The sequence below is a fragment of the Lasioglossum baleicum genome, chromosome 12 (assembly GCF_051020765.1).
Source record: "Lasioglossum baleicum chromosome 12, iyLasBale1, whole genome shotgun sequence".
Lineage (NCBI taxonomy): Eukaryota > Metazoa > Arthropoda > Insecta > Hymenoptera > Halictidae > Lasioglossum > Lasioglossum baleicum.
Window position 1 is genome coordinate 11,902,074 of NC_134940.1, and position 14,681 is coordinate 11,916,754.

The following is a 14,681-nucleotide window of genomic DNA, read 5'->3' on the forward strand; positions in this document are numbered from 1 at the left end:
TCTTTTACATTTTAAGATTCTGCACAAAGTTGTACAAGATTGTAAATCGAATTCGTTTCGTTTCCGTACGAATTCGTTTCGTATTTAATTCAAATTTCGCGCCACTTCTCAGGATGATCTACATATAAATCATAATCGCGAGGAAATCTTCCACGAAAGCGTAAACAAGTAAATAACAGAATCAACAGCAATGTTATCGTAATTTCGAAGTGGGGCGAAGGTAATTCGCGATAAGCATTCCATACAGTGATCAACAAGTCAGTTCTCAGCTGGCTCTGGATCAAAATGGCCGCTCTCGCGCACAAGATCATATCACGATGCGCTCGATTCCATAATGGAACTCTATCAAGACGTATCCTTTACTTATTCTCATCCAAACTAAACTGAATCTATTCTCTAACAAAATATTCGCTTGTATAATTTTCATGTAACATACATGATCATTTCTTTACATTCTAATTCGTACTGATTCTCTTCATTTTGTTTTAATCAGTATTGTTCTTAATTGATTGTACTAAATATTAGAGATCTCCATTTCGTCCACACTCGCCGGAAAAAGTAAGTACTCTTTTCTTTTTGCAACCTATTTCCTTTCAATAAACATGAACACGGTAACAGGCCCTGTTGGCTTGCAGCTTCGCCATTTTGTTGACAGGTGACAGCACGCGCTGTCTTTCAAATTGACGCGCTAAAATTGTTCACTGTATTTCACATCTTTGATCTTCCAAATGCCTTTCACCAGAAACAAAATACTTAGAAATTTAATTCTTTAATTATTTAGCATATTTTCGTTGGTTTTTATAACGCAAAATTCTATTAATAAAATCTTTAAGCAAACAATTACTTCTCAAAGTGATACACAGTTCTCGACATATAAAAAAACACTAACAATTCCAATAATTAGCTGGCTTTAATTGGGAGGATCCCTTCAACCTCGAGTCCCAGCTGACCCAGGACGAGATCCTGATCAGAGATCAATTTCGTGCGTACTGTCAAGAGAAGCTGCAACCACGAGTGATCGAGGCGAATCGTAAAGAGACCTTCGACAGAGAGATCATGAAGGAATTAGGCGAAGTTGGAGCACTGGGCTGCTCCATAAAGGGCTATGGGGGCGCAGACGTGTCCTCCGTGGCTTATGGTCTCCTAGCAAAGGAGATAGAGTCTGTAGACAGTGGCTATAGGTCTACTATGTCGGTACAATCCAGTTTAGTGATTGGCTCGATTTATAATCACGGGGACGAGGCGCAGAAGGAACGGTACTTACCGAAATTAGGTAGGTCGACCATTTCGCTTTCTCAATTTTGGCCATTCGTTCTGCAACATGATTTTAGCAGAAACATTCTTTAACAATCATAATTTAGCTAAGATGTCGACAGACATTTCTCTGGAAGCACTTCATTAAAGGACTCGAGCCTTTAAAATCGCTACAGAGTTGTTGCGTTTAATCATAGGATTCGATCCACAAAAATTGAAAAGATGAGAGTGCGAATCGCACTTTTGGAGTGTTCAAAGAGAAACAAAACACAGATCTTTGGAAATTTAGAAATAAGTTATTCGGAATTGGATGTTTAACGAAAAGAACTCTGGAAATCGTGACTACTTACAGTTTCCGGCGAGCTGATCGGTTGCTTTGGTCTCACCGAGCCTAATCACGGCAGTGACGTGGGAGGTATGGAAACAAGAGCTACCTACGACCAGGAGAAGAAGATTTACAGGCTGAGAGGGAGCAAAACCTGGTCAGTTCTGAAAGGAGGTCAATGTTTAACCATCTCTCATTTTGTTCGAGAAATTATTTCATATCTTGCGAAGTAATTCAATAATTAAATTCTCGTCTTATACACTATAATCTACCCATTCTCATCAGGATCACCAACTCACCCATTGCGGACATATTGATCGTCTGGGCGAAATGTCCGGACGACATGATCCGTGGGTTCATAGTCGAGAGGAAAGGCAACGAGGGTCGTCTCTCGACCCCGAAGATCGAAGGCAAATTCTCTTTAAGAGCTTCGGTAACGGGGATGATCCTGATGGATGACGTTGAAGTTCCATCTACGAACGTTCTACCCAAAGTTCAGGGCTTGAGGGTAAGTGCAAATGGGCTCTAAGTGTTCGATAAATAGATCGCGGATTTTTATGCAAAATAAAAATTGTTCTTTACTGGGAAATTGTGCAAACGAAATTGAAACAGGGGCCGTTCAGTGCTTTGAACAATGCTCGATATGGGATCGCGTGGGGAGCTTTGGGAGCTGCTGAAGCCTGCTTCAAGGCTGCCAGGAAGTATACTCTTGAGAGACAGCAATTTAAGAGACCTCTGGCGGCAAACCAATTAATGCAGGTCAAGCTGGCAGACATGATGAGCGACATCGCGTTCGGCCTTCAGGCATGTCTGAGGGTCGGACGGCTGAGGGACGAGGGCAAGTAAGGATACGTCTTCTCTGTCCCTCTCTGTTCGATCTAGCGATCCTCTAAGTCTGCTGACAATTTTTCACATTGAGTCCCATTACTACACTGTGGATGAAAATTTTATTTAGTCATTCAAGTCTCCCCTTTACAACGAGCTACATTTGATCCCAGATTTTTTTAGCGGTTTTATTAAAATTTGAATGGAAAGTCAACTTGATGATTTCGAGCTACCGAGCATGGTCCCCATTTTTGTTACGTGAAACAGTTAAAAAAAATCGTGGACTAAGTTTCAGGATCTCGTTGTAAAGGGGAAACTTCAATCTTCAAACTCGTGGTAGATACACGGGTAGAAGAAATGTTTTAATTTTGTTAATCTACGTTTTTAGTCCATTTTAGGACGTTATTTGAGTATTTTCTTGTTCTTCAGGGCCACACCGGAAATGGTCTCGATGCTCAAGAAGAACTCGGCCGCGAAGGCTATACAGATCGCGAGAACCGCTAGAGACATGCTCGGTGGCAACGGAATATCCGACGAGTACCACATCATTCGTCACGTGATGAACTTAGAAAGCGTCATTACGTACGAGGGTAAGTTCCAAAAACAGAATTTTCAATTTTCCCCCTCTCGGAGATATTTTTTAACATTATTTCTCGCTGGAGAATCGCTAACAGAATGTATAAGACGATTGAAAAATTGACGTTCAATGACGTTTTCCGTAGGTACGAACGATATTCACGGTTTGATACTTGGCAGAGCCATCACAGGCATACAGGCCTTCAGTTAAGGGTCACCTGCGACGTAATCTATCATTTGAGAAACATCGATTTATTTTATTTACATTTGTACATGCCTTTGATACGTCTCGATAAAGCCTGGAGCGTTTTCTAGGAGCTCGGTGAATTTTTTTGTTCCTGAAGGAAGCGAAAGCTTTTCTCACCGGTTTAGCCTTAAAAATCATCGATTATTCCTACTAGACTGAGAAAGATCGTCGAACCGAAAAAGAAACGAACGGAAAGTTAAATCTCCTACAATTTACTAATCGCATATTCCTATTTACTACTACTTACTATTCAACTCAGAGGATCAATAAAACGCTCGGAGGAGTGTCGAAGGAAACAAAACGTACAAAAATAGAAGAAACGAAATCTACGGTTCGTCAATTAACACGTTGACTGCCACTATCACGATCAGACTGCAGATCTTTATGCAAAATAAAAATTCTTATTCTAATCATTTGAAACATTTTGAAATAAATGTAAAACCAGTGTTGTATTTTTCAATTTCTAATATTTGTTACGAATGCATAAAAGTCTGGCAGCCTCTTAGAAGTCTCGTTTATGGATTAAATAAATTATTTCGATTTCATGCGATTTCGCAGGACGATTAGGCAGTCAACGTGTTAAGAGTGGAAATTATAAAAATAAATATCGTTACCTTAAACAGAAATTATTTAAAAAATAATGTTCAACTCTGATAATATTAGCAACAACTACTAGGTAGTAGATAAATAGACGCAAACAACGAAAAAAGGACAACAAAAGGTCGCGGGGCGACTTCTAGCAGAGAAAAACGATACAGTGTTGTGACAGAAGAGTGAAAGAACAAAGTAGATGCCTCGAAAACGATGTAATCTCTCTCTCTCTCTCTCGCTCTCACTCTCACTTTCTCTCTCTCTCTATCTCTCTTTCGCTAGTAATTAAATATCGACGCGAGCTCGTCGAGAAAGTAAAGGGGAGCGTGAAACACACGAGAGCCTGGTCCATTTCGGTTCGCTTATTATTTATCAACAAGGGCGTGTCACAACACAAGCGTGAAACTCCGAGGTTATGTTTAGTTTGTTTTTTTCTTTTTTAATCATAAATAAATTAAGTTTAATTGCTAAGTAATAAAACGTTAATTACATATGTCAATTGATAATTAATTTAAGTACAACACACGTCTCGTGCAAAAGTGTAAAGAAGTTTCTTTTTTCGTGCTACACTCAATTACCATTGGTTTTTTCTTATTACTTGCTTTGTTAGTTTGTTATGTTCTTATCCCTCTCAATCTCTCTCTCTCACACTCTCTCTCTCTCTATCACTCTCTCTTTCTCTCCATTTATTTCCTGTTACGACATGAAATTCTGTTGTTTACGCTTCTTTCCCGTCTGTCTGTGTCGTTCTTCCGGATTCCTGTGTGTGTCTGTGTGTCAACTCTCTCTCTCTCTCTCTTTCTCGCACTGTTGTCTCGGTTGTTGCTGGTAGAGGTTTCTCATCTTTAAATGGTACTCGACTACAATAAGCTCTTGGTAAAACGTAGTAACATCGTTAGTTTACAGTAGTTTACAGCCGCCCCACTCGCCGGGACATTGTATGCCCTCTGCACGCCGCCATGTTGGCCTCGAAATTTCCGTATGAACTACCCCCTGCAACCCCCGACAGTCACAAGCCCCAAAAACACCATCGAAAACCGATCCTCGAGCTCGACGAGCGCGCGCGCTACCAAAATGGCCGCTTGCAAGAAAAAACCCTCGCGCTGATCGAGCTCGGCCACCATCTTGTCCACCGTTGAGAAAAATTCGAGGCCAACATTCACAATAATTAAACTCCATTCCAATCGTCTAATCTCGCTCGCAAAAATCAACACGCCGCTCCAATCGACTAAGTTTCGCGAATCTTTCCTTTGTTATTCACATTCTTCGTATACGTGTCTCTCTCTATGCGTGTGTCTTCGTGTGCGTGTGTGTGTATGTCTTATGTGTCAAGTGTGTTCATGTCTATGTGTGTGTCATTCACTAATGAATACGCAAGTGTAAACAATAAATAATGTTTTCTCCGTATCTGTTTGTTACTCGCGGTTAATCTACGGTCCTTTGGTATGTATCCCGCGGACGATCCATCGATCCGCGCGGCCGTCCCCTCTGATCGAGAAACTAAAAGGTAACGACGCCGCTGAAGCGAGAGATCGATCATAGCGAGACTTCTGTCTCGCTCTTTATCGTGCATTCTCTCGTTGGTTCGTCTATTTTCTAATATGTCTCTCGAATATTTCCGAAATATTCCCGCGCGCAACAACCATGCTCGATCTCCGCGGCGCAGCGCGTTTCGCGTTTAAAACACTAAAACGGAGCTTCCACCCCCTAGAAATCCCACCCCCGCAGCCCTAAGGACTCCCGCTTTCGTTCACGTTCGTATCCCAATTCGATCCCCTCGCCCCATCTTCACTGCCTTCCGCGTTCGAGAGTGTTTTTCGTTGACGCTCGTCGAAGATCTTGTCCATTTTCTTTTTATTTTCTCTGATTTTTCTCGTTTCCCCCACCCCCAACCCCTATTCACTGGATGTCGACACGATGAACCCTCGTATTATAGTAAATATAATAATGTATACTTGCTTTTGCACTTGTATTTTACATTATTTCATCTCTGATTAACTAATCGATACCTTATTGTCGTACGAACCGTTCACCTGTACTCGCACCTGTTTTCTCTTGCCCGCCCCCGACTGTGCATTCTTCTCTCCTGTCGCATGTTTTCCTTTTGTTTTCGCTACCGTTCTATCCGTGCCGTCACGTCGACCCCCAACCGACCCAATTAACAGATAATTAGTTGATGAGTTACAGGTCCTCAGACTTCCTCGCGATCGCTCGAGAACCCTTCCGCCTCCCGACGCCTTTGTCCCACGCTACTCGATCGTGAACGATCGAAACGAGGCCTCGCGATCCGTGATCCATGCGCCGCTTTCTGTGTTCAGTGTGTTCCGTGGATTTTGGTCGAGATTATTCATTTTTTGAGGTTGCGGTGGGTTCGACGGCGTTTGAAGACGTTCACAGCAGTACATTCGGTATTTTTCAGGGGAAATTTTCGCGAATGTTTGAACGTTGTAAATTACAAGACACCCGACAATTCTCCAATGCATTTCTCTAAGCTTCGAACGTACAAACAAAATTTGTCGATTAAAGAATTGTTATAAAGTTTTTCGTCCGATTATTTCTAAGGATTGTACAAACATTGAAACGCAACAAACATCAACGTCAATGTCGATTAAAGAATATTGTTAAAAAAAAAACGACAAAACACAACAAAAATCAACATCAAACGTCTACAAACGCAAAACCACCGTACGCAAGCCGCCAACTATCAAACGTCGACGAGTATTAATCAAACTGTACTTGAAACATCAAGTTGGACCCTGCAGATCAGCATGATCTCACAAGATCGCGCCTCGCTCGAGCGAAATCAAACAACTCTACTGTATAGAACGATTACGCTTTTAATACCTAAAACTCTTGAAACAATGAACAACATCGAACACTAAAAAACTTATCGAGTACGTTTAAATAATATTTCTAGGAATGATTAGAATACTGAGTGATGTGCTCGAATCATCGAGATCGATAACGAAAAGCATATAAGATCCACGGACCGAGTAGCAGAAGACCAGGCCGGAGAGATCGAGGGCCGATCGATCGGCGATCGTTACGCGTGCTATACAATAATATAATATATTCATATATTACTCAACATTCGTCCAACGTCCGAACCCTTTGACCAACGACCTCAACGTTTACAATTGCTACATTCTACCCGCCGCAAACTACCCCCCCTCCCCTCCCCCCGTCCACACTCCCCTCGCGAACCATCAAAACACGTGTTCAAACCTTCGTTTTTTTTTTCGCTATCGATTTAAAACTCGCGCGCGCGACTTGCAATCGTTGCAATATAAAAAAACGCGTATACACACACGGACCCGAAATAGATTCTCTTAGTCTCTACGGTATTTTTTTCCTCTTTTACTCCGATCCCCTCGTGTTTTATCGTTATTATTATTAGTTCTGCCTTTTAATATTAATTATTTATATGCTCGCATTTATATATGTTCACGCGCCTTCGTCTCGAGCCCCTGATTCCCGCTCGCCATTTTCCACAATGGCTTTGTAGGAGGGTGTTTTATTTTCGAAATTTTCAACGCCCCCCCCCCCCTCCCCGTCTCGAGTCTGTCGAACTTATGGTTCCTCGTTTCGACTCGCGTTTACGTACCGAGACTCGCCTTACGGTTTCGAGACCAGGCAGAATATATATAAATCGATATATCGTCGAATATTCTTTCTCTTCTGTTCTCCCTTGCCCGCGGCAACCCCTAATTAATAATTCCGCGGATGGTCGACCGATCGATCAACACCGGCGTGATCGATCGACGATCGCGTATCTCCCCCCCGTCGATCGTCAAGGGCCCTCGGCTCACTATACTAAACAATATACCCCCTACCCGCCCCCATTTCGCCCAACCCCCCTAACTATCCCCGCCCCATGCCGTGAAAATGGCAATTATATTTATATATTTATATATATATATAATATATCATTCATTTATATTTATATTTATATTCATATTTATATATTTATATTTATATATATATATATAGTATATATAGAATTATATACTATGTCCTTGCTTTTTACGTTTAGCGGGTTCTGTTTCGCGTGTACCTAGCCTGTGTGTGTCCACCCCCATTCCCACCCACCTGTAATATTTTTAAACAATTTGCTAACTCGAACGCGACGTATGTTCTCCCCAAACGAACGCGTGTATCGACAATTAATAATTCATGGTTAACCGTCACGGAACGACAATGAAAACCGTAGTAATGTCGAACGGGAATGGCGAACGAAATAATCGTAATAACGAACAGTGACAAAGAGGTGACGATGCCGATGATAAACGTCGATCGATCTCAAGGATCGTCCGCGATCGCGAGCGTAATTAATCATGTATTTACACGTCCTATCGTACAGATTTCAGTCCTCCCGCAGAATCACCTGATCTAACGTGTCGTCGAGACCGAATCTTCGTTCTGCTTACTTCCGGTATCGCGACCACTTCCGGTTCTTTCAGACGTGTCGCATTTTTTATATTTTCATAGCTGTTTTACTTGAAGTTTATGAATCTCTGTAGCAAATTGTGTTTGAGGCAGTTAAGATTTTTGTTAATTTTTTTGGTCTAAGAACTGTTTAATTTACTGTTATTTGGGATTAGCGTGCCAGCTTCGCAATTTATTGTTTCGCGATTTTGTCCACAGTCTGTGAGTATTTTTGTTCGATATTTTATTTCGTGATATCTACTCTAAATTTTTTATTACATATGATCCTTTCATGGACAATCTAGTCTCCCATTAACAGTTGCGTTATCAGTTTGCAGTTCTGGAGAATGTTTATCGGTGAATTGCTTATGCCAATTCAAAAACGCACGGAGGCCACGTGACCGGGAGTAAGCAAGCTGAGAACGATCTCGAGACTCGAAGCCGTTCGAGTTTCAGTTATTTTTCTGAAAATCGTCTCTCGCAGCCGCCCCAAGGAAAAAGAACTCGACCCGAACAATTCGGAACCTACCACCCCCCACGTCTGACACCCCGTTGGAACAGCGACGCTCCTCTTATAGTTAGATTTAAACCGTTATTACAATAATATATGTTTACTTTGTACTATATATGATCTTATAATCGACGGCCGAGCCGACACGGCCGCGTTTTTTCCGGTTTGCCCTCCACTGCTTGGTGATCCAGTTTTTAACCCCTCTTAGATTTCCTATCATTGTTTCCATTATTTTATTTTATTTATTTTTTTTTTTGGTACGATGAGCCAGCCAGTTCTATTCCCCCAATCAGATTCCCGGCGAAACAGACGCGCGCGCGCGCGCGATTCAAATTCCCGTGTTCACGTCGCGCACCGAATTTTCACGGAAATTGTTACGAACGAAGGACAACGAAATACGTGAACTGTGATCGCGAGACTTCGAACGAACGCAGGATTCACTCGAAAAGCACAGAAAAGCGGTTTCTGTTCGAGCATTCGATATTTTTTGCTCGCTAAACGCTTGAACGCAGGAACGTATGTACCTAACGACGACTAGTACTGAAGATTCTTTGAATTGGTGCCATTAAACCCTGAGTGATCTGACGATTCTTTGCTGATTCCGTGGTCTGGTCTAATGATCCGTTTAGCTTCACTAAGACGGTGAACTGAAGAAAAGTATTTAGGGATCGTTTGTGCTTGTATTCGCTGTTGGTGGAGGTTTCTCAGGTTCAATATATGATCGTGAATTTTTTGACGCCGTTCTTGAGGGTTGCTGCTCTTAACACGTTGTTTTATTTGAATTTATTGAATTATTTGTTCATATTTAGACACGAATTTGTACGCCAATATATTCACTAAATTTGGTTATGATCTGGAACGATTATTCAGTGGGGTATATTTGAACCTTTGAATATTTATTTTATTAAAGCAGCATCATCCTTCAAGAACGGCTTGAAATCTTCTTAAACCCATCCTTCGCATTTTCCCCATTTCCCCGACGATTCTCTCGACTAAAAAAATTCTGAAAAATCCGCAGATCACTCTCGAGTGTTCAAACGATCCCGCAGGTCCCCTAAAACGACCGGTAAACCTATTTTCGACCTTAAAACGTGCGTTTGCGCGCGATTTAGGACTGGTGCGCGCGTGAAACGCGAGAAGAAGACTCGTTCTTCCCTTTGATGGTCTGTTCGACCACTCGCGCGATCGAAAGTCTCTCACTCTCTCTCTTTCTTTCTCAGAGCTGTCTCTCTTCCCCCCTCCCCTATCTCTTTTAATATGTACAATAGCACAGCACAATTGCGGCACGGTATCGAGTGCGGTTCGCTTAAGTTTCGTCTCTCTGTCTCTCGCACGCGTTCTTTCGCTCCCTCTCTCTCTCACATTTCGCTGGCTCACACACACGGACGCACACGCACACAAACACGCAGTCGATCCCGCTCGCTGTTCCCGTGTCGGTGAACACTGAAAACCACTAATTCCCGCGAACGGTCATCCTCGGCACGTCCCGTGTCCCGTTCTACATCTCCTCTCTTCTCTCCGTCGATTTGCTCGCGCGAAAACAGCGTCCACTCTGATATACAATGTTCATTACATACATAGAATATATATTATCACTTGGCACGTGCACCATCGACACGATGCCACTCTTTTCATCTTTTATTTTATCTGAATTTTATTTACTTTTTCTCCTGCTCTCCTTCTCTCTCCCGATTTCCTCTAGCCGTTCTTTTTATTCTTCTCGTGTTCTCTCTCTCTCTCTTGTTCCAACCGTACTCTTTCCTTCACCCTCTACTCTTGTTCGATCTATCTGTTCGCCTTGTTTCCTCTTCTCTTTGTGTACAGTGTGGTCTGTGCCTCGAGGAACGTCGACACGTTCCCCTCCGCATCCCTGTTTAATTTGTTTTTAACGGGTCTCCCGGTGGTTGTTCCTTTTTAGCGACCAACGAGGACACGACGAGTCCAATTTTCACCCCTAAATTCAACCCCCAGCCTCCCCGTCGAGGTTCTCTCTCTCTCTCTCTTTCTCTCTTTATCCATCCCCTTCTCACCCCCTTCGATCGGTTTACACATTTTTTTCCCGATCGACTCTGCTGCTTCTTTTTCAGGTAAATCACTAAGCGGTGGGATTCGAGGGATGATGGAGTCTTTGGTAATCTTTGATAGTTTATTCACTATGTTTAAAGGATTTTAGCAGGTCTAGAGCCAGAAGCAGCAGACGTCCATCTCCGAACAGCCCCTCGGTAGCAACCCCTTGCCACCCTCTGCGATCGCGAACTACCCTAATGAGGTTTTGGTTTAAATTAGGGTAAACATGGCACGGAAAATTCTCTTAGCACAGAAGTGATAGTTATTGTTTAATACTATGGTGAAAATGATTATTTGAACCTTCCCTTTTTGCGGGGAAATATTTCCGACACTTATCCGTACCTCGGGATCCTACTTTCAATGTTTTTGTTACTGGAAAGTTGCTAATAGATTACTTTTTATTTGGAGATAATTTGCTAGTGTTACAGTAACTTAACCAAGGTTAAGCAGTGGTAGTTTCACCATTGAAAAACTAACTTTCTAATTTTTTATAAACTTTTCAATTAGCCTCTGTATAAAATGATAATTTTCACCATTTACAACCAATAAAAGAACATTGAAGGTACACTAATTACTCAAAATTAGTATAAAAATGTACGAAATTGCTACGAAAAACGGATAAGTGTCACTTTCCACCCCCTCCTCCTCAAAACAATCATAATCGTAGAAGGCAGGCGCGTTCAACCCCCGGACCGAACAACAACGTATTCTCCCTCGACCTTTAAACGTCCAACAGATTGTTAAACAATGTTTATAAATACGTCCAGGGTTGAACGCCGACCAAAGTACGCAAGGGGTTGCGCGCCCGAGGAGGCGCATGGTCTAAATCAGAAAATAAAAAAAGGGAAAAGGGAAACGATCCCGAGGCGCGCGCGTTCTCCTCGTTCTAATTTTGACTAGATAAAATATGGCGGTCCTCGGCGACCTTGACACGCATCGACTAGAAAATGGCGCGAAACGAAAGGGGTGAGTGGCTTAATGTTAATATGGTAAATTATGGCACCGTGTTCCGCGGGATTCTGTCGTCGAACGATCGAATGATCTGTAAATCGTTCGAGGACGATGACAGAGAGAGATTCCTCGACCGGAAGTCGAGGGCTGACGCGATCCACGACGCTGTGCTCGACGATGCTCGGTTTCGATGGCGCTGGAACGTTTTTCAAGGTCGTTGCCGATGGATCATTGACAGTTTCGAGGCTTTTGCATCAAATCACGAATCCGAATTGCTACGATCATTCCTTCTAAATCTAGTTATGAGATCTGACCTTGAGATTTACCTTTGAGATCTGAATTTGCGATCTACCTTGATAAATGGAGAGTGAACAACACGATTCGATCACTTAGAATTTCTATGTTGTCTTTAAATGATAGAAAAGGATTCAAAGAGGGAGATTGTGTTCGTGAATAATCATTTCTGTCAAGGTCATATTCTTCAAGACCTCGAGGTCATCAATGTTTCATTAACTGACACCAGAACCAAACATTGAATACGATGTACATTGTTTTATAATAATGACTAGATTGAATGCATTCAGATTCTGTGTGGTTTGGAAGAAGTTCATTGTATTTGTTAAATTTTATGATAAGAATGGGTAGATGTGAAACACAAAACAGAAGAAAATATTTAAAGCGTTCAAATATACTGCTGTATTATTTCCTACCCATCAAATTTGTTAAAAATATAGTCCCCGTATCTTGCAATGAATTTAGGCAATTTTCCATAAAAATTCACAGTCTAATGATTATAGTCACAGTGAGATCTTGAGGAATATGATCATGACGACAGCTCGATAATTGCCTCATTGAGAAGAGCTTTTGGAGATTTCCTCTTTTAAATGACTCTTCCACCATCAAAGAGAGATAATTTATTAGTTCGTTCTGTGTTTGCAAAATTGTTTCGCGAAGAGGATTTTTCAGAATGTTATGGATACCTCGTGAACGCTCGGCTGTAATATTCACGAACAAGGCTGACATCCACACACGCAGGTTCTCGTTAAAAAATGATCGTAGCGATTCGTTCGCCACTTCGAGCAAGACCATAAGATAATGACGAGCAGCGGCAGCGGTCGAGACCGCCTTGAAACTCGTTTGACTTTCCGCTGACACGGTAGGCAGTTCCGGTGTCTTGTTCTCAAGAAAACAATTCGGAAGATCTCGGAGAAGCCCTGGTAACTTTCCTGTAATTGTTTCAACAAGCTATGGTGCGCATTAAAAAAATTACAGTTTTTCCTCGTTCGGTGGAATGCAACGACTTGACAAACTTTAAATTCTACGTCGACGGTCTAATTATTAAATCAAATTCCACCAAATAATTTATCGAGGCCCTAACACCATTATCCTTACAGAAAAATTGCTTATAGCCATCTTGAAATTGTTGTACTTGTAGTTAGACTACATTTCTCCGAATAATATGCTTAAAACGAAAACGAAAAATTGCTTAAAACCATCTTAAAATTGTTGAATGAATTGTCTAAAAACAATTTTACAAAGTGTCTACAATTCCTTAACAAATTCTGCTCCTCAATCCATACCTTTAAAACGATATTTAAAAGAGAGGACCAAGTGCATCAACTACAAACTCATCTTCAACATTTCAAAGATAGAATAAATGCTAATAAATTCCAAGCAGTTGAGAATCTTATCAGACAATGACTGTCCACAAATACGCACAATGATGAACACGCATAAAATGAAATAAAATGAAATAAAATTTTACAGGGTCGCCTCCAAGACCTTCAGGACCGTAGCTAAGCCCAAGACGCTGCCGAATGCAGATCCCCATGTTCTCCAACGATTCGGTGAGAATCTCTGAGAAATATCTGAGGGTTCTCCCCACGTCCACCGACCCCCAATGACGGTAACGATGACCCGGAGCCGCCGGTGATGACCGATGTGCGTCATCGGGCTCCGGGATGGCGAGTTGCCTCGCCCCTTTTCCTCTCTCTTTTTTTGGGAAAGAGGCCTCGAGGGTCGCGTGACAAAAACTGACGTTCCAGGTCAGTTGGTCGTGACGAGCTCGATCGAGTGTGGTATAACACAGTGTATTGTTTCTTTCTCCGCAGCATCGCGAGCGTCGGCGTCGCGAGTGTACGCGTGAATTTGCGGCCGCCCTTACGAGAAGGGCAGGTCCTCTTCGGGGGACTCGTCGTGGTACTCCTCGTGGTCGGACGTGTGTCACAAAACGTCGCTTGGCTGCCGTTGCCCGATACCTAGTGTGGGTGATAGCTGTCCCTCGTCGACCGCTACGGTCTTCGGGTCCTCGTCCTTCCACTTGTCCATGGAGCGGCGTCGAGCGTTCATGAAGAAGTTGCCGACCGTCGTCGGCTCCAGGCCCAGCTGCCTGGCGATTGTCACCTGCATCTCTTTCGACGGCCTCTTGGTCTCCTGAAACACCATAGTCTTCGTTAGAGCAATGGAAGAAGAGATTCTTTGGTTAGTAAACTAAAAAGTTTGCATCTGCTGGGTGCAACGAACTAATGAATCTCGTCTTTTTGATTCCTATATTGCCAGGCAAGTTGTTTCAGTCAGTCAATCCGAATTTTTCATTTGTGGGGAATAACGGTGTGAGTGTACCTTTAAATTCGGCCGCTCAATCAATTCGAAATTTTCATTTAATAATTATTAACCCTTTGCACTCCTTTGTCGAGAGTGACTAGACAGCAGAGAAAGAAAAATACAAATAAAACGTGTTTTTATACTTCCTTTATTTATTTAAATCGTATTTTTTAATTAAAAACAAATATCAGTTCCATATACATAGATATCCACAAATATAGATTGCAACAAGGTTTGTGAAGGCTACATTTAATATAATTAGTAAACGAAATTGTTTAAAGTAAGTAACAGTCAAGGAACTGTCC

The 14,681-nt window shown here is 42.1% G+C and overlaps 2 protein-coding genes across 2 annotated transcripts in view; one reads left to right on the plus strand and one right to left on the minus strand.

Annotated features, from left to right (window-relative positions):
* Nucleotides 1-215: 215 nt before the first annotated feature.
* On the plus strand, nucleotides 216-6,451 carry LOC143214661 (glutaryl-CoA dehydrogenase, mitochondrial). The gene is made up of 8 exons (XM_076435980.1): nucleotides 216-352; nucleotides 526-558; nucleotides 905-1,273; nucleotides 1,607-1,736; nucleotides 1,865-2,087; nucleotides 2,192-2,421; nucleotides 2,834-2,994; nucleotides 3,127-6,451. The coding sequence occupies exons 1-8, from the start codon at nucleotides 286-288 to the stop codon at nucleotides 3,189-3,191; spliced, it is 1,278 nt and encodes a 425-aa protein (XP_076292095.1). The 5' UTR covers nucleotides 216-285; the 3' UTR covers nucleotides 3,192-6,451.
* LOC143214655 (uncharacterized) overlaps nucleotides 3,214-14,681 on the minus strand; it is a 118,550-nt gene continuing 107,082 nt past the window's right edge. The window contains exon 5 of the mRNA XM_076435972.1: nucleotides 3,214-14,205. Within this exon, the coding sequence (XP_076292087.1) occupies nucleotides 13,996-14,205 (210 nt within the window). The 3' untranslated portion in view covers nucleotides 3,214-13,995. The remainder of the gene's footprint in view (nucleotides 14,206-14,681) is intronic.